Source organism: Rana temporaria, chromosome 4 (assembly GCF_905171775.1).
Source record: "Rana temporaria chromosome 4, aRanTem1.1, whole genome shotgun sequence".
Lineage (NCBI taxonomy): Eukaryota > Metazoa > Chordata > Amphibia > Anura > Ranidae > Rana > Rana temporaria.
The window spans coordinates 456,334,143-456,359,056 of NC_053492.1; the positions used below are offsets into that span (position 1 = coordinate 456,334,143).

The window sequence follows — 24,914 nt, forward strand, 5'->3', positions numbered from 1 at the left end:
ATGTGACAAGAAGAAAGCCATTGTTAAAAAAAAAGCCATAAGAAGTCCTGTTTGCAGTTTGTGAGAAGCCATATGGGGGACACAGCAAACATGTGGAAGAAGGTGCTCTGCTCAGATGAGACCAAAATTGAACTTTTTGGCATACAAGCAAAACACTATGGCCCAGATTCACAGAGAGCGGGCCATTTACAGCGACATTTACAATGAATATTAAACATGAAATAAGTAGCGTTTTTAGTTTGTAGCGCTCAGATACAGTTACGTTCCTCCTGTTTTTCTTTTTTTAAATACAAGAACCAAAAGTACTCAAATTTTAATTAGTATCAGCAACTTCCAGTCCCTGCATAGCAAAATATAGAAAGGGAGAGGAAGAAGCAAATTTATACTTGTAAAATGTATCCATTTTGCATAAATATATTTCTATATGTTTACATCACTCCAGGTTTACCAAAGACGAAAAATAAATAATTAGTTGTCCATGAAATGTTACCATTCCAGTAATCAAGATGAGGATGTTGCAGCCACATAAAAGAAACAATCTGTTTCTAAATCACAAAATGACTTTGTGTTATAGAGGAAAGATATATTGTAATGATATTTGACAATACACACTTCAGGCTAACATCAGGAAAAATGCCCCTGTCAGACTCGGTTAAAGTGATTAGAAATTCTTGGTATCAGGAAAGAAGCTACAACGTAGCAATGCCTAATTTCTGATCCAATCATATCTTGCATTTCTTGCTTAGAATGAAAGCTGCTTTAAAAACGTATTGTCTCAGTGTAGTTAGGGACGGAGGGTGGAAATCTGATCTAATTGTAGCTGAGGAGAAAATGTAAATTAGCATTAATAATTTAATTGCAAAAACTGAACCAACAGCTAAATACACAGATGAAATATATATATATATGGAATTGGTTTAACCTGCCAAAGGATTTGTAATTCTGACCATCCAAATCCATCTAAATTCACTTAAAGGCCAGTATTGGTCAACTTACTCAAAATAGAGGGCATGGGTGTTGTTCCTGATGTCACCAATGGTCCAAACATATTATTAGTGATTGTATCGCTACAGAAAGCTACCAGAGACTGCAGATGTATGGCAGGAGATGACCAGAGACTGCAGATGTATGGCAGGAGATGACCAGAGACTGCAGATGTATGGCAGGAGATGACCAGAGACTGCAGATGTATGGTAGGAGATGACCAGAGACTGCAGATGTATGGCAGGAGATGACCAGAGACTGCAGATGTATGGTAGGAGATGACCAGAGACAGCAGATGTATGGCAGGAGATGACCAGAGACTGCAGATGTATGGCAGGAGATGACCAGAGACTGCAGATGTATTACAGGAGATGACCAGAGACTGCAGATGTATTACAGGAGATGACCAGAGACTGCAGATGTATGGCAGGAGATGACCAGAGACTGCAGACGTATGGCAGGAGATGACCAGAGAATGCACATGTATGGCAGGAGATGACGAGAGACTGCAGATGTATGGCAGGAGATGACCAGAGACTGCAGATGTATGGCAGGAGATGACCAGAGACTGCAGATGTATGGCAAGAGATGACCAGAGACTGCAGATGTATGGCATGAGATGATCAGAGACTGCAGATGTATGGCAGGAGATGACCAGAGACTGCAGATGTATGGCAGGAGATGACCAGAGACTGCAGATGTATAGCAGGAGATGACCAGAGACTGCAGATGTATGGCAGGAGATGACCAGAGACTGCAGATGTATGGTAGGAGATGACCAGAGACTGCAGATGTATGGTAGGAGATGACCAGAGACTGCAGATGTATGGCAGGAGATGACCAGAGACTGCAGATGTATAGCAGGAGATGACCAGAGACTGCAGATGTATGGTAGGAGATGACCAGAGACTGCAGATGTATGGCAGGAGATGACCAGAGACTGCAGATGTATGGTAGGAGATGACCAGAGACTGCAAATGTATGGCAGGAGATGACCAGAGACTGTAGATGTATGGCAGGAGATGACCAGAGACTGCAGATGTATGGCAGGAGATGACCAGAGACTGTAGATGTATGGCAGGAGATGACCAGAAACTGGCGACATGCTAAAAGGGACGGGGGGGGGGGGTTGTTCCTGGGGCAGACACCCATTGGCTTGTTGTAATATGGAAGTCTCTTAATTATATATATTTTTAGCTTTTCTATACCATGTCAGTAGCCTCTGTTCCTAAGGAAGTGACTTATGTTTTACAAAATGCATTGAGAACTGAGAAGTGCTTGATTTTGGCATTTGCTAGTTACTCTGTTGAACCCTAACACTAATATTTATCTATCATTTATTGAGCTTAAACTATAGTAGATTAGCTATTCTATCTTATAGAGACGATTTGTATACATAATTGTCCAATTTTTATTTTATTTTTTGTTATTCAATTGTATCTTTATTTGTGTTGTACCTCATTTTAAGTCCTGTGGGCACTTGGAATACTGTATACAAAGGATGGTCAGAAAAAAGTCATGTTACAAGGGAAGGTCAGAGAATGCAGACATGCAACCAGGGGATAGTCAAAAACTGGGGACACGCTACCAGGGATGGTCAGAGACTAGGGTCACCCTACAAGGGATGCTCAGAGACTGGGGACATTCTACAAGAATGGTAAGAGAGTGGTGACATGCTATCAGAGATGGTCAGAGACTGGGGACACCCTACAAGGGATGGTCAGAAACTGGGGACACGCTACAAGGGATGGTCAGAGACTGGGGACACGCTAGAAGGGATGGTCAGAGACTGGAGATATGCTACAAGGGATAGTCAGAGACTGGGGACACGCTACAAGAGATAGGCAGAGACTGGGGACATGCTGAAAGGGATGGTCAGAGACTGGGGACACGCTACAAGGGATGGTCAAAGACTGGGGGCACGCTACAAGGGATGGTCAGAGACTGGGGACACGCTACATAGGGGGGGGTCAGAGGTTGAGGACACGGTACAAGGGATGGTCAGAGACTGGGGACACGCTACAAGGGATGGTCAGAGACTGGGGACATACTACAAGGGATGGTCAGAGACTGGGGACATACTACAAGGGATGGTCAGAGACTGGATACATGCTACCAGGGATGTCATACAGATCGTAAAATTACTCCAGCTAAGAGGGCAGAGATTTGGCACATGGCATAGTAAAGTAAAGCGGAAATGTTATTTTCAATATGGTATCAATAGTAGTCATCTGTGCAACGACTGACAATGGCGCTTGTGACACATTTTCGCCTGTTAGAGTTGGACCCCGCAGACGATGAAATATGGTAAGAATAAAAACGCCTGACATAATACACAAAAATGACCCAAATGATGTCTTGCATTTCAGCAAAATAGTTTTCTGCTCTACTATTATACAAATTGAAAGGGAAAGGAAAACCACTTTCACTCTGCAGCCCACTGTTAGTAATACGAAGAATATTCTAGTCGCTGTTTTCCTGGTTGCTTTTCGATTGCTGGAAAATAGCTTTTTTATAAAACCTAAAATTAATACAGAAAACAACCCCTTTCTTCCAGAATCCACTGCAGGGGTACAGTGCATGGCACAAAGAAAGTTAATGGAACTAAATGAGATTGTGAGTTTGCTGTATACATCATTTAGAATGTTTTTTTTTCTTTTTAACAGATTTGAAGGACAATGTTAGGGAAACAGCTAAAACAGATAGAGAATGTTTGAACAGCCAAAGATTTGTAAATTAATATATATAATCTTATGATTCGACCACCCTGATGTGCTATACAGTCATATAGAACAGAAAATGTGACAGCCCTTTAGAGCGGGCATCATCGAATGACAAAGGGGTAAAGAAAGAAGTATAAACTGTAAAAACGTTATGGTACAATAAATAAAAACACTCACATTGAGGTTAAAAACGATCAGCATGAGGAAAATTCATCGAATGGCAGGTCCTAATTCGGACCCAGACTGAGTGAAAATCCTATGATGATTGTGGCTGCACCACTTAGCAGCTTGATTATCCTCTTTTGAATGGTGCCTCCGCCCTCCACCACCACTGCCATCCTCAGCAGAACAGAGGTTAGGAGGCACAGCAGCCTTATTTGGACTGAGGGTGGGAGTTGCCCATTTTTTTTTTAATTTTAACAAACGGGTTATTGGTTTCTAGGATGTGGGGCGGTCAATGCAACAATTCACCCACCTGTTAGATTTAAAATGTGATCAGCTCCAGCGTCTGTCCAGACCTGTCACACCTCCAACCCTCTGACTTCTGTGTAAGATTAGACTGAAAAGGGGGAATGGGGGGCCGTAATTGGAAGGGGAGGTTTGATGTAAAGGGGGATGTGATATGAAGGGGGGATGTGATGTAAGAGGGGGCTGTGATGTGAAGGGGACCATGATGTAAGGGGTAAGGGTTGTGATGAGAAGGGTACCGTGATGTAAGGGGGGACTGTGATGTAAGGGGGGGCTGTGATGTAAAGAGGAAGAGCTGCAATGAGAAGGGGACTATGATGTAGCAAAGCACCTTATCCTAATGTTGACGAGGACAAAGACCTCTTCCTCAAAACACTGGCTAGTGGTTGTATAGGTCTGCAGATGAAGGGCTTATTGGAATCTGGAAGTCCCCTTTAACAATAAGAGGGCTCCTAGGTACTGCCCCCCCCCCCATGTGGAGTAAGGAGTACATAGTACCCCTACTTATTCACAAAAATAAGATGACACTTGGAAATAAAGACACCCAAACATCCGACAAATTAAAGAAAAAAATGAAACTATTCCCCAGAAAATGTCCCTCATTGTAAATCCATCCTCAATCTAGATGCCTGCCCAATGCCAAATCGCCCAAAAAAACCTTGATGAAGTATAACCAATCACTGCACTACCTAAAGCTGAATGACAGTTCCCAACCTATCATTAGCTATATAAGGGAATGGGTGGATATAGTGACCATGGCCATGGCCATATTTGGGCAATGTTTTTGCCCAAATATAGCCAAGTGGCTATATTTAGCAATGATATAATCCCTCTGATCCCGGCCATTTGCTTATGTGGCTGGGGATTCTTTCCATGTAAGTGAATGTGCCAGGTAGCATCATGGAGATAAGGACGTAGATAAGGACGTGGTGGGTGCAAGCACCCGCTGCTTCCTTAGCAACCTTTGATCGCCGGAAGCTGTCACATTCATCTACATTTAGTTTGTCCCTACATGCTTGGCATTTGGATGAACCAGCCATTGTTCGGTCCAAATGTAAGTCTCTATTCTCCACTTCAAGGTTGCAAAAATTCTCACAGCCGAGGGCATTTTACATTTCAACTTATAAAGGTCTATTGTGGTCATGGGGTTAAAGAACAACGTTGACGTAAATGCAGTGGGTAGTTAGGTTAGGGATTGGTTGGTGCCACAGGCTGGCTTTATTGCATGGCAAAACCCAAATAATCAAGCTCTTTTAAAAAATAAATTTAATTAGATAGATTTTTATGTATGCAGTATGCTTATTATTATTATTTCTGTGCTGTTATGTTTTACTTTTTTTGTTGCAGTATTTCGTAATGAAGAGTTTGAAACTTTGTTGAAATACTTGGAAGTGAATTGACAAGGAATTCCATTTACCACCACTAAGAAGATGCAGAGAGGATATTCTCATGTTTACTTGTGTTATATTACGTGATATGGTAAAAGCAGCCTAAAAGCATTAATCCTAATCCATTTGTCTATGGTGTAATGTATGCAGCCCATTTGTAGTTGCTAACCTTTTCAGCCACCATTTGCTCATGTCTCTAGCAATATCAGCTCTATCTATGCTAATATACTTATTATAGATTGAAATGAGCCTTCGGGGGTTGCTCACGTCTGACCCAGTGCTAACACACCGGGAGGAAAGACAAGGCTTGCGGAGAGCTAAGAGACGGGTAAAGATCTATAACAGACCAGACCACTTAGACATGATCTCTCTTTAAAAAGCATTGATGATAATTTCATGCAAGTAAACAAATAAACTGTCTACTGAGCTGCTTATTTCATTCCTTAACACCAGAGGAGATTATAACTATCCTCTATAACAAAGGTCCCAGGACTCAGTTACTGAGTGCTCCTTTCAACCAACTTTTTTGCCCAAGCATTTAAAAATATGAATCACATTTCTCAGAAAAATTGTTGACCTCCCTAGCTGATCCTTACCGTGACCCTTGAGAAAAATGTCACCATCATCTATCAACATGACAAGAAAAATATATTATTTTAAATACGTGCAAGAAAAAAATAAAATAAAATGTATCGTTATCTTATTACATCCATTGTAACATTTTAAGGATAGGGATATATTGGATTATCACACTGACAGGTCTGGTGGGTCATTGCTCTAACCCTTTATCATAGGCGTTCCAAGAAGAAAAGGCAACAGTAGCTTCCTCCTAATAGTATAATTGACAGTTACAGGATTCTACAGATAAAAACAGACAGTAAGACTATCAAATCTTTTCTTATTATTCTATGACGTTAAAGATAAATCTTTCGTTGTTAATTGTTATAAAAAATTGTGAGTTGTAATAGGGTAGGCAACTTTTAGGATTTGGTAGACAAAAAAAACATAATGTGAAAAACACAAGGACTACCATTGTTGACTTCTCTTTACAAAAAATACAGTTTCCTGTACATAATATGGGCTATGACTAAGCACTAGTTTCAGTGCGAAACGCGTCATAGTCGGGTTTTATTTTACTTTGCTGTGACTTGTAGTGCTGTCCTTCTTTCAATAAAGGCTAAGGTTAAGAACAATTTTTGTTCTTACATAATGTGGGCCCTCAGGCTTCCACTTATATCCATAACCTCTTTGTGGTGGGAGTGGGCACAATTGTGCATCCCCTGCACTGTGGCTACACTGTCACCAACAGCTTCTGATCATGATTAGGAGCCGGTAAGGTGGGCCCACAATCACTGTGCAGCCAATCACAGTGATCACATGATTGGAAAGCCCAGGGAATGTCCCCTGTGTGAAAGAGTGTCTAGAGCTGGTAAAAAAGGGTGTCGGAACTCCTTCTTTGTCCACACAAGTCAGTGGGAATGCAAAAGCGTCAAGTTGATGCAGCTTAAAAGGAGGTCAAATACAGATCCCATGCAACCATCAATGAACATACAATGATTAAAAAGTGTATCAAACTCTTCTCAAATGCAAGACCGAATGCACTTGAAAACATACTGCATTTCTTCTTGGACACAAATCCAAAACCAGTTGGCACAGGCCTTAGAGACATGGGGGTTTATTTACGAAAGGCAAATCCACTTTGCACTTCAAATTGCACTGAAAGTTCACTTGGAAGTGCAGTCGCTGTAAATCTGAGGGGTCGATCTGAAATGAGGGGAAGCTCTGCTGATTTTATTATCCAATCATGTGCCAGATAAAATGCTGTTTTTTATTTTCCTTGCATGTCCCCCTCAGATCTACAGCGACTGCATTTCCAAGTGCACTTTCAGTGCAATTTCAAGTGCACTTTGCACCTGTAGTTTACACTTGTAGTGTAAAGTGGATTTGCATTTAGTAAATAACCCCCATAGTTTTATGATTCAACCTGTGAGTTACCAACTAAACCAAGTACAGTCATTTGAAATGGAGGTTGTAATTTATCTTAATGACCACTTGGTGGCACTAGCAGGTTAATGTGCATAGAGGTATTGTGGATTCGCCAGGTTGAGGAGTAGTCCTCAATACATTTTGTTGCAGCAAGCATTTCTTTCGTGTCCTGCCTGTCTACAGATGTTAGGTATGCTAAACACACCGAGTAAACCTTACCACTAAAAGCCCATCCACTCTTGCCTGAATTTTTTTTTTTTTTTTGGGGTACACATCCAGCTTGTCACATCCAGCTCCAACACATATGATCCAATCAAATACCGGGTTGATGGCGCTCCAAATCCTCAATGCAAATGTCCTTATTCCATAAAAGCCAGAGTATAGCAAGCAGATAGAAGTTTTATGTTAGATGATAGGATATAGTCTTTAATTAAGGGTTTGTCTGCATGAAACACAATAGACATTCCATACTCTGGTTTTTATGCAGTAAATACATTTCCATTGAGTGATTGGAGTGCCATCAACGTGGTAATTGTTTGGCCCATCCTAAAAATACAACAGAACACTTCAGTGACATTTCCTCGTCTTTTGCTCTGAAATATGTCTTATGCTCATGGAAGAGGGTACAAAGTAACACTCTTTCAGCCATGATCTTTTCAAGCATACATTAATAACTGTATACTGTACATTATATAAACAAATTTAGTAAGTAAAAATTATAATCCATTTTTTTTTTGCAGACGAAAAAACAACATACGAATGATAAGGTACTGGTTTGCCCACTTTACCCGCTTGTTCGCCTTAAAGCAGAATTCCAACCAAAAACAATTTTTTCTTTTTATTGCTGTTTGCATTCTCATTTTTTAAGATCTTCCCCACTTCATATCCATGTGAGGATGGTCATTAAGATAGGAAATCTCTCCAATCTTGTCATATACAGCAATAAAAACCCTCAGCCAGGTTTATAATGTTGTCAGTAAGATCCTTTCTGAATCCTGTCCCAGTAACAATGGTCCCCAGAGCAGAACATAAGGCAACATCTACCCAACGGAGACCAAGACAGCAATATTTATAAAAAGCATATGTAAAGGTACATATACTACGCTTTGAATATTTTCTCTTTTTTCAGTCCTGATGAAGGATATGCAGACCTCCAAAACATGCTGGGCTCTGGTACACATTTGGAAATAAACTTTAGAACAACAATCAATTTTGGAGATTGCCCTTCCAGCATACCTCCCAACTTTCAAACTTGAAAATGAGGGACATTTAAGGGAGGTGGAGACCTGCGGAAACACATAGCAAGCAGATGCAAAAAAGTGGGTGTGGTCAAAGTTTACAATGGTAAGGGCTTAAGGGGCATGGTTAAACAAAACCCAGGTTTTTGGATGTGTGCTGGGGGTGGGGTTTTGGAAGGGGAGAGGACTTGTGTTAGAAGGTGGGGTGGGGTGGTCAGATATGTACTATGGGAGCACTTTAGGAGGGTGGAGGTCTTATGCTAGAACAAAATTAGTATGCGCCTTGGTCATGTGAGTATCTCTGAACCAAAAGTCCATAAATAAATCCAAATCCTAAATTGACACCACAGTGGACATGAGCCCCATGGACATCCCCTGTATAGCCAATATGCTTATTATAATCTTATACTATGCAACTGGATATTTTTATGCCTTTTAATAAATGTACTAAAGATACTACACTTAGAGGCGCTTGTCAACTTTTTCTGTTGTCTTATGCTAGAAGATGGAGGTCAGACATGTTCTGAAGGGGTGCTATGTGAAGGAAGAGGTCTTGTGTTAGAAGGTGGTATGGGGGGTCAGATATGTACTGGAGGAGCACTATGAGAGGGGAGAGGGCTTGTGCTAGAAGGTGGGATGGGGGTCAGATATGTATTGGGGGTGGAGAGCACATGTGCTAGAAAGTGGGGTGGTTGGTCAGGTATGTACTGGGGGTGCTTTGAGAGGGGAGAAGTCTTGTACTAGGAGGTGGGAGAGGGGGTGGGATATGTACTGGAGGGACACTTTGGGAGGGGAGAGGACTTGTGCTAAAAGGTGGGGCAGGGGGGTGAGATAGGTACTGGAGGGGCACTTTGAGAGGGAGAGGTCTTGTGCTAGAAGGTGGGATGGGGGTCAGATATGTATTGGGGGTGGAGAGCATGTGTGCTAGAAGGTGGGGTGGTTGGTCAGGTATGTACTGGGGGTGCTTTGAGAGCTGAGAAGTCTTGTATTAGGAGGTGGGAGAGGGGGGTGAGATATGTACTGGGGGGAAACTTTGGGAGGGGAGAGGACTTGTGCTAAAAGGTGGGGCAGGGGGGTGACATAGGTACTGGGGGAACACTTTGGAAGGGGAGAGGACTTATGCTGGAAGGTGGGATGGGGGTCAGATATGTACTGGGGGTGGAGAGGACTTGTGCTAGAAAGTAGGGTGATTGGTCAGATATGTACTGGGGGTGCTTTGAGAGGGGAGAAGTCTTGCACTAGGAGGTGGGAGAGGGGGGTCAGACATGTACTGGAGGGGTACTTTGGGAGGGTAGAGGACTTGTGCTAGAAGGTGGGGTCAGATATGTACTGGAGGGATGCTTTGGGAGGGAAGAGGACTTGTGCTAGAAGGTGGGGTGGTTGGTCAGATATGTACTGGGGGTGCTTTGAGAGAGGAGATGTCTTGTACTAGGAGGTGCAAGGGGGGGTCAGATATGTACTGGGGGTGGAGAGGACTTGTGCTAGAAAGTGGGGTGGTTGGTCAGATATGCACTGGGGGTGCTTTGAGAAGGGAGAAGTCTTGCACTAGTAGGTGGGAGAGGGGGGTCAGATATGTACTGGAGGGACGCTTTGGGAGGGGAGAGGACTTGTGCTAGAAGGTGGGGTAGGGGGTGAGATAGGTACTGGGGGGGAGTGCTTTTAGAAGGGAGATGTCTTGTACTAGGAGGTGGGAGGGGGGTCATATATGTACTGGAGGGGAACTTTGGGAGGCTTGCGGACTTGTGCGTGAAGGTGGGTTCAGATATGTACTGGAGGGATGCTTTGGGAGGGGAGAGGACTTGAGCTAGAAGGTGGGACAGGGGGCTAGATAGGTACTGGGGGGATACTTTGGGAGGGAAAAAGACTTGTGCTAGAAGGTGGGGTATGGGGTCAGATATATATTGCCGAATCCAGGACAGTTAGGAGGTATGATTCCAGGGCATGTCATAAATTTGCCAAATTCTTGTAGATTAATTGTATCACTGAAACCCCAACAGGTTTTATGCTATCCAAAGCTAAAGCAAAATATTTAGCTGGAATCACACTATAAAGTAAACTAGCATTAGTAAAAAAAAACTTCTGGAATCATTGCATTTGTTTCTACACAAAGCAGGCATGTCTATACCAACGCTAAGTCATTTTCTGAATGTTCTTATATTCCAGCAAATCTTATTAGTAGTTCAGTTTCTGCAAGTCTCACAGCTGCTCAAAACCATCAAATACCAGAAAGAATTAAGATTTAAAAAAGATGTAAGTGCACTTACCTTTGCTGTTCTTCACCCTCTTCTGCGATACGGGAAATGTTTTCTTATGCAGTCGTAATAAATAAACCTTTTGTATTTTTTTTTGTAAACACCATAAATACATGCAACATGCACATTGTATTATTCTTGGCTTTCTAGAATTACTCAGTTTTACATTTCATAGTCCCAGACCATTTTAATTTAAAGAGTGCGGTATAAAATATCTAGAAAAAGAGTCAGGTCACGTCTTTATAAAGTGAATATTTTTCCTTCAGCACCTTCTCTTTCAAATTTTAATGTGCCCCGAAGGAAATAGAAAATGGTTCTGGAAATATGGTTTTAAAATTAAGTTAAAATTTCAACAGTAAAAAACATTCTACAGCACAGACAAGTGAGATATCATTTGATTGGAATATATTCTTAATAAGTCATCCCTAGAACGCCTAAGCCTACGAACAAGGTTGGCCAATTATCTCCTGGTATAATATTCATAACCTTTTAAATGAAAAATGCTAAGCTTTATAGAAAGGATAAATACATTTCTAAGATTATTATTTAAGCATTATCAGAGACCAATTAAGCTTTATTTTTTTTTCTATATCTATGCAAACAAATGTACTTTATTGTGTCTATTTTTTTCCCTGGAAATGCCACAGCCGACTTCTATTAAAGCCGTGTTATAGGTATTTCTTGTTAAATAAGCAAAAACTAGTAAGGCCGTTCATCTATTGCATAACACAATCTTAGCTCAAAGCCTTAGACATTAGCTCGGATTCTGCCCAAAGCTTCGATGCTTTTAAAATCAGCCAACAATACTCACGGTCATTGCACAAGGTGCCGCTAAATGAGGTCATGCTGCAGTCACAGTTGAATCCGTCCCATTGTTGCAAGCACACACCCTGATTCGCACAGGAATCCTCTTGACATGTTGTGCTTGGACCTGTAAGCAACATACACAAAAATTTGACTTTTGCCATAAAACTTGACAAAGGGCTTTCAACACATGTTCACGGTGATTGCCAACATCCCTGTTCCTCTTGTGTTCATTAATATATAAAAAAATAATTTAAAAATGTTTAAAGTGGTTATATTATTTTTAAAAATGTATATATATATATATATATATATATATATATATATATATATATATATATATATATATACCTATCTATATCTATATCTATATATATCTATATCTATATATATATATATATATATATATATATATATATATATATATAGATAGATAGATAGATAGATAGATAGATAGATAGATAGATAGATAGATAGATAGATATGTAGATATATATATATATATATATATAGATATATATAGATATATATAGATATAGATATATATATAATTGAAGGCCTCTGCTGTCTCTGTTAGCATCACCTCCACATATACAACTCAACACACCTATGAAAAATTGGGCTTCTCACTCTGTATTGTTAATTTAATAATTATACTGAAAATCTCAATAACTATATTGAAGAGAAACATTGGGCTCCTATCTTACTCGCCAAGTTGTAGGAAATTATGCACAAAAAAAAGCCTTGTTTACCCTTGTGGTAGGGTGGGTGGTGGTAAAAACACCTGGTTGTGCCAAGTTTCTTACATACAACCCCCACCACCCGCCATTAAAGTGGTTGTAAAGGCTGGGTTTACATATGCAAGTGTGACCGACTCTTAATGGAGCGGGTTAACACGGGTGCAGGGCAGCCACGGAGCGGATTACAAAAGGGTCCTATGCGTGTTTGGGTCTGGTTCAGGTGTGAATTCAGGCAAAAATTCGGACCTGAATCACACCTGAACCGGTGAAAAAACACATAAGCAGACCCCAGACACCTTATGTGAACCTGGCCTGAAGGTTTTTTTTTACCTTTCTGCATTAAAGTGGTTCTGAAAGAAGAATGTTTTTTTATCGTAATGCATTCTAGGCATTACGATTAAACACCTTCTGTGTGCAGCAGCCCCCCTCACCCCCCCAATACTTACCTGAGCCCCATCTCGATCCATTGATGATGCGTAAGAAACTTGGCTGCCTGGGACTCTACCTCCTGATTGGCTGAGACACACAGTAGGCGTGATTGGCTCCCACTGTTGTCAATCCAAATCAGTGAGCCAAGAAGGAGAGAGAGGGGACGAGAGTAGCCGCAGATCCATGTCTGAATGGATACACAGAGCAGCATCTCAACTCGGGTGCCCCCACAGCAAGCTGCTTGCTGTGGGGGCACTCGGTAGGAGGGAGGGGCCAAGAGCACCGGCGAGGGACCCGAGAAGAGGAGGATCAGGGCAGCTCTGTCCAAAACCAACTACACAGAGCAGGTAACATGTTTGTTATACTTAAACAATAAAAAACAAGACTTTAGTATCACTTTAAGGTAAAAAAAAACTTCCATGTTCAACCCCCCCCAAACACTTACCTAGTGCTATCTTGATCCAGCACTGTACCCACGTGCTGCTCTCTCCCTCTCCTCACAGGGCTCAGAGGCAGCAGCAGGGCCCATTGGCTCCTGCTGCTGTCAATCAAATTATGTGAGGAGAAAATGGGGGGCGGAGGCCAAGCCATGCTGTGTATGTGTCAATAGAGGAAACGTGGCTTGTGTTTGAGCCCACACAAGTGCCCCCAAAGCAAGTGGCTTACTATGGGGGCACGTAGAAGTTAGGAGCAGCCAAGAGCGCTGGCAGAAGGCCCAAGAAGTGGAGTTTTGGGGAAGCTCTGTGCAAAATACACACAGTAGGTAAATATGACATGTTTATTCTTTTTTTTTTTTTTTAAAGTAACCTTTACTTATCAGTTTAAACTGAAAAGTCAATGAAGGGGGGTGAACACATACCACAGCAGCAATGCACAACCATCCTCCGAACATGACCAATTCAACTGGGGCCATGCCGCAACTGCCCTGCAACAGTGTGCCATGCACATGGTTGTGGAATGGTGGAGTGGGATTTTAGAAGTTAAAATAATAAGTGGGGAGGCAACATAAAGCCTCCTTACTGCCTGTTAAATGCCTTGATGGATCGCTCTTCAGAGGTCTAATGCAAGAAATACTAGGGGGTGTTTTTCAAAGCATGGAGATATGGATGGGTGAGTGTGCTTTGCATATTCAAAATTAATTAAGTAGTGTTTTCAGTTTGTGGGTTGTAAAGTTTTTTTTTTTTAAATAAAAAACATGTATTACTTACCTCCTCTGTGCGACCTCAGCATTCTGTAGTGGGAACATTGATTAGGGTAAAAATGTTGATGTCTACTAGCCTCATGTAGCAAGTTCCCAGCATATCCCTAGCCCGAAATGTACTCCTAAAAAAGTTCAGGCGCTGTTTGAAGAACCAACATATGGCAGTCTGTGTAATGAATGTTAGCTCTCTGCAGCTAGAGGGGAACCAAAACACTGGGGATGGCGTTGTGCAAAAGAACAAACAACACAAGATTCCTCTTAATACAGCCCTGGGGGGTGATAGCTACGAATCCCTTGAGGCATACTTCGGGAAAAGTCATATAGATGTCTATACCACGATTTGTGATTAAAAGATTTATTGTGAAATCAAAGTCAAAGGATTCCAAGAATAGAAAGAGTTAAAATATGGTTGGCAGACTGTCAATGTTACATCATGCTTTGGCAGGCTTACTCTGGTATATTGGCACCGATGCTGGGGCCGCCAAAAGGTGTGTAGTGCCAAATGTCGGATGGGCATCCACCCAATGGAAGGAATGACAGACCATTGGTTAAATCTGTAAGGGACAGTGATGTAGAGAGGCCCCCAATAGATTGGGCAGAGGTCTCCAAACTGCCGCATGGTGCAGCTGGTGTAGTCGGGGATGTGCTGGATGTGACGTCCCCAACAGGAAAGTCCAATGAATTGTATTATGTGAGGCTGATGATACAGAGATCAGCAAATATTACCAGGCTATTCCACTCTGCATACTAAACCAAAAATATATTTTCAAATTCCAATGATAAGATAATTAAGCGTTTATTTAAAAAAAATACATTTTGAGTTTTAAAAAAAATAAAACTTTTTGAAATAGTGGTAATATGACAAAGTCTTCAACTGGATGTTGGCAAGTACTGATTTGCATGCTCTCCCGATCCCATGTGTTTTCTTTTGTTTTCTAGTGTATTAATATTTTGGCATGCCCAAAAGTGACATAAAAGGGACACACAGTTCTGCTCTACCTCTAAAGAATTATAACTAGATCATTGTAAAATAAGAAATTAGAAAGGGATGATCAAAGCAATTAGGCAGTCACTATACACACATCGTCAAGACTGAAAGCCCTTATGCAAAATGTATGCTAATTAGAGCAGGTTTATTTTATCTGCTTTATAAAAGAAGAAAGGGAGAACGCTGATAAAAGAGGAGACACTGTAATGCACAAATGCACGGACATATTCAGGACTGATTATGTGCATTGGGTTTCAGTCTTGGGTTAAACACACAGTGCAGTCTACCTTGCAAGTCAGCTTTCATCAATGCAACTTTTGAAGGCAAAATAATAGCAAAGAAAGCAAAATATAAAAATGTTAGTAAGCAATATAAAATGGCAGCAAGCAAACATTAAAAGAAGAGAAATAAACATTTAGAAAATGGCATGCAAAGCTTTTAAAGAGGTTGTACTGGAAAAATATAAAAACAAATATATGCAGGTGGCTAAGCCTTAATTTTGCATGGAAATCTGTGAATTTTTCTCAAGAGCGTGATTAAAGGGAACCATTGGCCAGGCTATGGTCGTTCACATATTTACGTATTCTTAACAATCATTATGTTTGTTTTAAAACAAGCATGACTACTGCAGCTGCAAGCACTGTGGATCAATTCATCTTAAAGGTTTGCAGCAGAAAGTCTTTCTGTTTGGAAGCTCAGCTCCCAGAAGTCCTTCTCTGCTTTTATACTATGCTTGGGTGACATTACTGCATTGTGGAAATGTGAGCGTTCCCCTGAGCAATGTGCACACTACTTGTATTGGTGCAATGCATTGCTATTCATTTTGAATGGCACCCTAATGCACCTTGCTGGCAGAGGTGAGCTACACCACAGCATGACACTGCAACATACTAAATGTGTTGTATTGCGGTGCACCACCAGAAAAGGTGCCGGTCAGTCTTTTGGGTCATTGAGGTGTGCTGTCAGCCCATTCGCTTTGAATAGGCTTTTAATGCAGCACACAGTTATGTAAGGTGTTAATGTCCATGTGCTACTACAACTACCCAATGGTTAGTTGTGAACCTAGACAAAGAGATTAGAAGGTTGAAAGACTGCTGGGTCATTGCTAGGAGGATGAAGCAGGGTGAGCTGAGTTGCAGTGTGAATATCTCAATCTGATGCAATGCTTCTGCTATGTAGTTTGATAGTGATTGTCTCGACAGTGCCTGTAGCTACAGTGATCAGTAGAAACCAGTTTTAAAAGTTAGCTTTCTCCACAGTGCCTGCCGCTACATTGTAGCCTGTTTTAGAGATCACTTGTTAAAATGTGCAATTGATTATCCATAGCATGCTGAGTCATTCCTAGGAGTAGGGTGAGCTGAGCTGCAGAGGGAATATCTTGAACTGCTGCAATGCTTTTACTATGAAGTTTGAGAGTGATTTTCTCCATAGTGCCTGTAGCTACAATGATCAGTAGAAGCCAGTTTGAAAGGTTGGCGTTCTCCACAGTGCCTGCAGTTACATTGGAACCTGTTTTAGAGATCATTTACTGCTTGTTAAAATGTGTAATTGGATATCCATATCCTTCTGAATCATTCTTGGAAGTAGGGAGAGCTGAGCTGCAGAGGGAATATCTTGAGCTGCTGCAATGCTTCTGCTATGAAGTTTGAAAGTGACTTTCTCCACAGTGCCTGTAGCTACAATGATCAGTAGAAGACAGTTTTAAAGGTTGATTTCCCCCACAGTGCCTGCAGCTACATTGGAGCCTGTTTAAAGCTGGGTTCACACCGTTGTACAGAGCAACTCACAGCAGGGGTCCGATGCGTCCCTGTTCTCCATTTCAGGGAAGAATCAGGCTCAAATTTTTGGCTGGATTCAGACCTTAATTTGGACTAGAAGACACACAGGGCTTTTCTGCAAACTTCTCTGCAGCCATCCCGGAGCTGTATGAACCAGCTCCATTGAGAGTCGTTCACAGTCTCCTGACATGCCAATTACAGTAGTTGCGGAGAAACCCACATCCAATTTTCACTAGTGTGAACCCAGCCTTTATTTACTCTTTGTTAAAATCTGCACTTGGAATATCGATAGTCTGGCCTCAGCTTTACTTCAAACTCAAAGCATGTATCCCTCCTCGCTTGATATTTCTAATACAAAGGAGGTGGAATGGGAGTTGTGTGTTCAGACCTGGAGCTCAATCTACTTTAGGCGAGGCAACAGAGATGAGCCAGTAGTATGTAACAGGGAAAAAGCTCTCCAGGAAATTTCTCCTTATTCAAGAAGGCTGGCAACTACCATACAATTTAGCCAAAATTTATCTGAGGACAACTTTTTGTTTTGCATGCCAACTGACCTGCTGTTTGCAAAACAGAGTTGAAAAACTGCCGGAGCTCTCAGAGATGCTTGACCTACTCCAAGCAGCTTTTGCTCAGAATGCCAGTGAATTGGCATTGGTCAGCACATTAGAAGATTCCTACATTGCTTGGGAAGTTGGAAATCCCCTTTAAGCTCTCAGTCACGTGGCTACCTGCTAAAGCATGCAACCATGTAGTGTAAATAATTGTTTACTCCTCGTTACATTTCTTTACTAAACCAACATTTAAACATGTCAAGGTAAAAAGCTTCTTCCAAGTACAACCACTTTAAACAAAATAAACAAAGGCAACATAATGCAAACCAATGATGAGTAAGAGCCATAAATCTCAAATCAAGACAAAATGAGAAAGTTGTAAACTCTGCGTGTTTTTTTTTTTTTTTTTTTACTGCAAATATAAAGGTTAATTGAGCTGATGATACATAATGAAGAGGAATTAAATGTTTTTTCTTATTTTCTTGATTGGAAATGAATGCATTAGCAAACTGAATGCATGGTTGCACCCTGACTAGATAGTGTGCTTTCCACGCTTTTTAACACAGATTACCCCCACTCCAATTTCCTCTTACAGTGACTGGTTCAATTAAGACCGTAACCCATATTAAGGTCACAAATGACCTTTTCAATCACAAAAAAATAAAAAACATCCTTACTTCTCTATTAATGAAGTGTCCACAAGGCATGCTTGTCATTTTATTTTCTATATTGATGCTGAGGTATAAAAAAATAACTTAACATGATATCCAGGACTTGGTGGAGGATAAAGAGAAGCTTTAGCTTCTTATTAAATAGACATTGTTTGAGATGTTACCTATTATGCTGCCTAATAAGGTGTGTCCGGTGTTCTCAGCATCCTGCTGGAAGTGGGAAATGTGAGTAAGGGAGTCTGCCAACATTTGAAAGTAAATAAAAGTAGCTTGAACGTAGCCGATAAAAGAAAATAGATGGTGTGGGGCAGTGTTCCTAAAACCGGTCAAGTCCCACCAACAGTTGTATTGATCAGTGATGAGGTTCCAGTAGGCATGTGAGATCCTAGTCCAAACGTACCTGAGCTATCACGCCAGGAAGCTGTGAATGTACACCGCCAATCATAAGTGGACGAGGCCTTATTGGGCCCAACGTCGCATGTACATATGTGTGCTTTCAGGGTGGGGAATGTCTGGGCCACTTGATGATTGGAGGTGTGCAGTGACAGTTTCCTGGCAGGATAGTTTAGGTGTGTTTGGATGACAACGATTTGAACATGCCTTGTAATGCTGAAACACTAACCACCCCGCCTTTACAGCTGTGATGTTTATTGAGAAGATGGGCATTAGCGGTGAAACTTATGGACAGATTTTGAAGGATCAGATGTATCAAGTAGCCAGTGGCAGTGCGTCCAAAGTGCACCCATCACTCAACAATAGATAGATTCATGCATTGCATGAATCTATCTATTGTTGCCGCTGCCGCCCACTGTTCAAGTGTCCGGCCCCCTGTTGAGGGCCGGCCATCTGAATTACAGCGGTGGGTGTGTTTTGGAAGTGCCTGATTAGAGCCTTTGGGCTCTAATCGGCTTCCAATTAGGCCTTGTACGCACGGTCGTTCCAAACCGATGAGAATGGTCCGACGGACCGTTTTCATCGGTTCACCGCTGAAGTGGCCTGATGGTCTGATGTGCGTACACACCATCGTTCCAAAAACCGATCGGGTCAGAACGCGGTGACGTCAAACACACGACGTGCTGAATCAAACGAAGTTCAATGCTTCCAAGCATGCGTCGACTTGGTTCTGAGCATGCGCGGGTTTTGAACCAATGCTTTCTGTACTAACCATCGGTTTGGACCGATCGGGCAGCGGTCCATCGGTTCGGTTTTGAAGCATGTTTTAGAATTTTGGACCGAAGGAAAACAGACCGATGGGCTACACACACGGTCGGTTTGGACCGATGAAACTGAACCTCGGTCCATTCTCATCGGTTTTGTCCAACCGTGTGTACGGGGCCTAAGTTAAACAGAGGACGAACGCACATTTTCACTGTCAAGTTGTACACTTATGCAGCGTACACACGATCAGTCCATCCGATGAAAACGGATCGATGGACCGTTTTCATCGGTTAACCGATGAAGCTGACTGATGGTCCGTCGCGCCTACAAACCATCGGTTATAAAAACGATTGTGTCAGAACGCGGTGACGTAAAACACAATGTCGTGCTGAAAAAAACAAAGTTCAATGCTTCCAAGCATGCATTGACTTGATTCTGAGCATGCATGGATTTTTAACCGATAGTCGTGCCTACTACGATCGTTTTTTTTTTCTATCGGTTAGGAATCCATTGGTTAAATTTAAAACAAGTTGGCTTTTTTTAACCGATGGTTAAATAACCGATGAAAACGTTTTGACCGATGAAAACGGTCAATCAGACCATTCTCATCGGTTTAACCGATCGTGTGTATGCAGCATTACAGAGCACTTGAAACACAAGTTCTAGTTGACACTTTTCTAATTTGTAGAAAATTTGTGTGGCAAGTCTCTAGCAAGAGCAAAGTTGCATTGATGAGTCTACAGGAAGAGCTCTGCAAGTCTACAGCATGACAAATTCAGCCACAGTGCCCCCTGTGGTGGGATGACTATTGCACAACATAACTGAACCAGAACTTGCAGCAGACTTGCAGAATGTTTGGCAAGAAAGTTGATCTGGATTCATACAATGCGGACTTTCTGAAATTGTGCAACAAACTTGTGAAGCCTGACAGGTCTAGCAATAGCTGAGCAAGTCGTTTTCAAATGTGCAGCACAATTCTTTGTTATCTGGGCTGTGACTGAACAATGAATGGAGAAGCAGCATACTGATAAGCACATATCTTCGCCACACTACTCTCCCCTCTTGTCAACATGTATCCTGCACTAAAACACACATGTTTCTTGGGCTGCTTCTCCCTCAACCTCTCTAAACTCTGCTGTACAGGGACTTCCAGCATTACATTTGGGTCCTTTCACTACTTTATTTCCAAAATGCATTCAGTAATGTATTGATTCATCTTTGTATCAGAGCTTTTACATTTCTGTGTATGTATTGATATATACAGAGCTGCATAATTTGCATCTTTCATTATGTCTAAATGGAATTGAATTATAAGAGGTTTGTTTATCTCTAAAACCAATACTTGTATTTTGAGCATCATGAAGAACAGGAATGGCTACACCGAAAACCAGCACCAACCTCATCATCAAGAACCCTTCACTTATATAGCTGGCAAGTTCATTTGGCATTTCTCTACTTTCTTTGGCTGTTTAAAATGGAGCTAATATAAAATGCACATCACTGTCAGTGATGAAATTCGCAGAGCGTAGCTGAAATGGAAACCTGTAATAACATTTATACAGCTTTTCCTGATCTGTTATCCCCTTGATTTTGAATGTCTTTTAATAGATCCCTGTGTAGGAAGTGTTAATGTGTGGGTGAATGTGTTTTCCCTGCACAAAAAGGCACATTACATCCTTTAAAATTGCACAGTGCATATTGATGAATGCAACTAAATTAGTTGATCCAAAAACATTTATTTTGCTGCCAACAGAGAAGCAGTAGTAAGCTAGTTTATCTCAGCTTTGCCTTTTCACCAGGTATTAAGGGATAAGGTTCATGTAAATTTCTTTTTCTATTAAATACACTTTTCTAAAAATTTCCGAATCTGATAATTCCCTTTCTGTGCTGTGTTTAAAATGTATCTCAGGCAAAACTGGAATAAAGAATGTAGTCGACGTATCTCTGGAATAGATGCACATTTCCTCTTCTTATATCACTTATTATATAACCCGTAAAAAGTGCTGGAAGTTCAGAAAACTACCTGTTGAGTTGCCGGAAATAAAATATGTTCCTAACTTCCTGCTTGGACTGACAACCCAGTTCTTTGCTACATGAAAACCATCCAAACCAGCAATATCAGCCCTGCATGGTGGACTACAGAAGATCTGCCTATCCTTCACCCCTCTCTGTCCCACCACATATGCCAATGAATTGGCTCCCAAGAGCCATAACCACACATTCTGGTTTAAATTAATAAAGGCAAACTTTAATGGCATCCCAGTCATTTTCCATAGGGTTCAGTATTGTCAGGGCTGGGCTCAGTCCTTTCTTCTCAGAGCTCTATGCTCTGCTGTTGGTTAATTGCCAAACTCTTTTTGACTCTTCATTCCAAAGTGACTCACCTGGTATTAATTTCCTGTTCGTCAGCTAGAGCTGCTGGTTATATAAACTCCATGGATCAGATCGTCTGTGCCTTTGCCTTGGTCAACATATCTGGACTCTCTCTGCTGTGTTTTCCTGTGATAAACTTCTGCTTGGTTGACTTCCCTTCTGGTACCTGATCCTGTTTGTTGCACCCGCCTACGTTGATCTCTGGACACCTGTTTCTCTGGCTTGTTCTGACTACCCATCCTGGTTACCAAACTCTGGCTATGTTTTGTCTAAGTTTGCTTTGTTTATACCATTTTACCATTTTATTATAGTGTTATTTTTACTGCACATCTGTCTCTGTTTCATGGTTTTGACAAATAATAAATTGGTCCACCCTTTGCAGCTACAACTCTTCAGGGAAGGCTGTCCACAAGGTTTAGGAGTGTGTCTATGGGAATGTTTGACCATTCTTCCAGAAGCGCATTTGTGAGGTCAGGCACTGATGTTGGACGAGAAAGCCTGGCTTGCATTCTCCACTCTAATTCATCTCAAAGGTGTTCTATCGGGTTGAGGTCAAGTTCCTCCACCCCAAAGTCCCTCATCTATATCTTTATGGACCTTGCTTTGTGCACTGGTGTACAGTCATGTTGGAACAGAAAGGGCCCATCCCTAAACTGTTTCCACAAAGTTGGGAGCATGAAATTGTCCAAAATGTCTTGGTATGCTGACTCCTTAAGAGTTCCCTTCACTGCAACTAAGGGGCCAAGTCCAACGCCCGAAAAACAACCCCACACTATAACCCCCTCCACCAAATGATTTGGACCAGTGCACAAAGAAAGGTCCATAAAGACATGGATGAGCAAGTTTTGAGTGGATGAACTTGACTGGCCTGCACAAAAAAATTGGTGCAGGGTTCCCCTTAATATCCATACCAGACCTGAAGGGCCTGGTATGGAATTTTGGGGGAACCCCTACGAATTTTTTTTTTAATTTTGGTTCGGGGTTCCCCTTAATATTAATACCAGACCCAAAGGGCCAGGTAATGGACTGGGGGAGAACTCATGCCATTTTTTCAGTGACTTTTATCTGTATTGCGGAATGCGCCAATTCATTATCGCCACGAGCAGTGGCGGCTGGTGCTTAAAATTTTTGGGGGGGCGCAAACAAACGAAAACAAACAAACAATTGCAGCCTCACTGTGCCCATCAAATTAAGCCACTGGGCCCATCAAGCGCAGCCACTGTGCCATCAATTGTCACCACTGTGCCATGCCATCAAACACAGCCACTGTGCCATGCCATCAAACGCAGCCACTATGCCCATCAATTGTCGCCACTGTGCCAATTTTTGCCACTGTGCCCTTTAATTGTCACCACTGTGCCCTGTAATTGTCGCCACTGTGCCCTTTAATTGTCACCGCTGTTCCCTTTAAGTGTCGCCACTGTGCCAATTGTCACCACTATGCCCTGTAATTGTTGCCACTGTGCCAATTGTCACCACTGTGCCCTTTAATTGTCGCCACTGTGCCCTTTAATTGTCGCCACTGTGCCCTGTAATTGTCGCCACTGTGCCCTGTAATTGTCGCCACTGTAACTTACATTCGACGCGAACATCGGGTTTTATCTCTAATGAAGAGTAAATGCACAGGCTCATGACTTTGATGCAAAAAAAATTATAATACATTTGTTACTGTTACTGTTTAGAATTAACAGACAGAAAAAAAAAATCACACCATTCAGTGTCCCAATCAACATGCTGCAAGCATGTCAGAAAGGATAAAAAAATTGATTTCCTCTGAAATAACTGCTAGGAAACAGATTCTTTAATGCAGAACATCTGCCAGTCTGAGGTCTCTTTGTGCAGTTTGGTGTTTATGATTCTGGAGACATTTTAAATAATAATGCCTCATTGGCATAATTATTTTCATTAAAAAAAAAAATTAGACCAGCAAAACTATAACCATTAGGAAGAAGATTGTAGAAAGAGTAGAACAATTTTTTTCTTTTTTTTATATATTAAAAAGCTTTCTTTCCTGCCAGTTTCCCGGATACCCTGCCATGAAATGAACAGGTAAAATACAGAAAATATTCCCTTCCTCCCATGGTACGGATAATTTGCGAGTGTGTTGTCTTTTACAGAGTATTTTTTTAACCTTCTAAAACATAATTTTATCTTTATCTTATATTTCCCATTTCCTAAAATGCCTTTCCATTGCACGTTGCTTCTCATAACTGTCATAAATTCTTTGCATCATATTACTTAGTACTGGCTGGTGGGTTCCATTCACTGCTGCTGTCATCTCATCTATTCAATCAATTATTGATAATAATTGATGAAATGTTATTACAAAGTTTGCAACTCTGAAGCTTTTGCCTTTTTGTTGTTTTTGAATATCTGTATTCTATAATGAATCTATTTTTTTTCTATATATAATTTGCTATACCTTGGCGTCTATCTACCTATTATTATTTATTACAGTTACCGGATATACTCGAGTATAAGCCAAGTTTTTCAGCACATTTTTTTATGATGAAAATGCCTCCCTCGGCTTATACTTGAGTCACCTTTTTGCACCCGATCTCCCAGACTTTGGGGACCCGGTACCGGCCGGCCGTAAGTCCCCTGGACCCCAAACTTGGCACACATGCCCCAGTCTTCCTCTACAAGTGTGCAAAATTTGTTGTCCGGGGGACCTACGAGGAGAACCAATTTTTCAAAGCTGGGCTCCTCTTCCATAGACTCCCATGTTAAACTGTAATTTCTCTAGTGATTTTGGGGACCCGGTACCGGCCGGCCATAGGTCCCCTGGACCCCATTTCTCCTCTACAAGTGTGCAAAGTTTGCTATCTGGGGGACCTACGGCTGAGGAGCAACGATTTTTCAAAGCCGGGCACCCCTTCCATAGACTACCATGTTAAACGTCAGTCTAGTCATGGGCATAGTGAGACATGGGCACAGTGAGGCATGGGCACAGTGAGGCATGGGCACAGTGAGGCATGGGCACAGTGAGGCATGGACACAGTGAGGCATGGATACAGTGAGGCATGGACACAGTGAGGCATGGACACAGTGAAGCATGGATACAGTGAGGCATGGACACAGTGAAGCATGGACACAGTGAAGCATGGACACAGTGAAGCATGGACACAGTGAAGCATGCACATGGACACAGTGAGGCTAATTGAGGCATGCAGATGGACAAC

At 41.7% G+C, this 24,914-nt stretch overlaps 1 protein-coding gene across 21 annotated transcripts in view; it reads right to left on the minus strand.

The window, feature by feature from the left end:
• The window catches only part of NRXN1 (neurexin 1), a 1,744,826-nt gene that overhangs the window by 688,647 nt on the left and 1,031,265 nt on the right, over nt 1–24,914 (minus strand). For 20 of the 21 annotated variants that reach the window (XM_040351628.1, XM_040351620.1, XM_040351619.1 and 17 more), the window contains one exon: nt 11,851–11,970. In XM_040351628.1, coding sequence (XP_040207562.1) covers nt 11,851–11,970 — 120 coding nt within the window. Of the gene's footprint in view, nt 1–11,850; nt 11,971–15,488; nt 15,513–24,914 lie in introns of those variants that run through there. The other variant, XM_040351626.1, reaches the window with a different exon arrangement.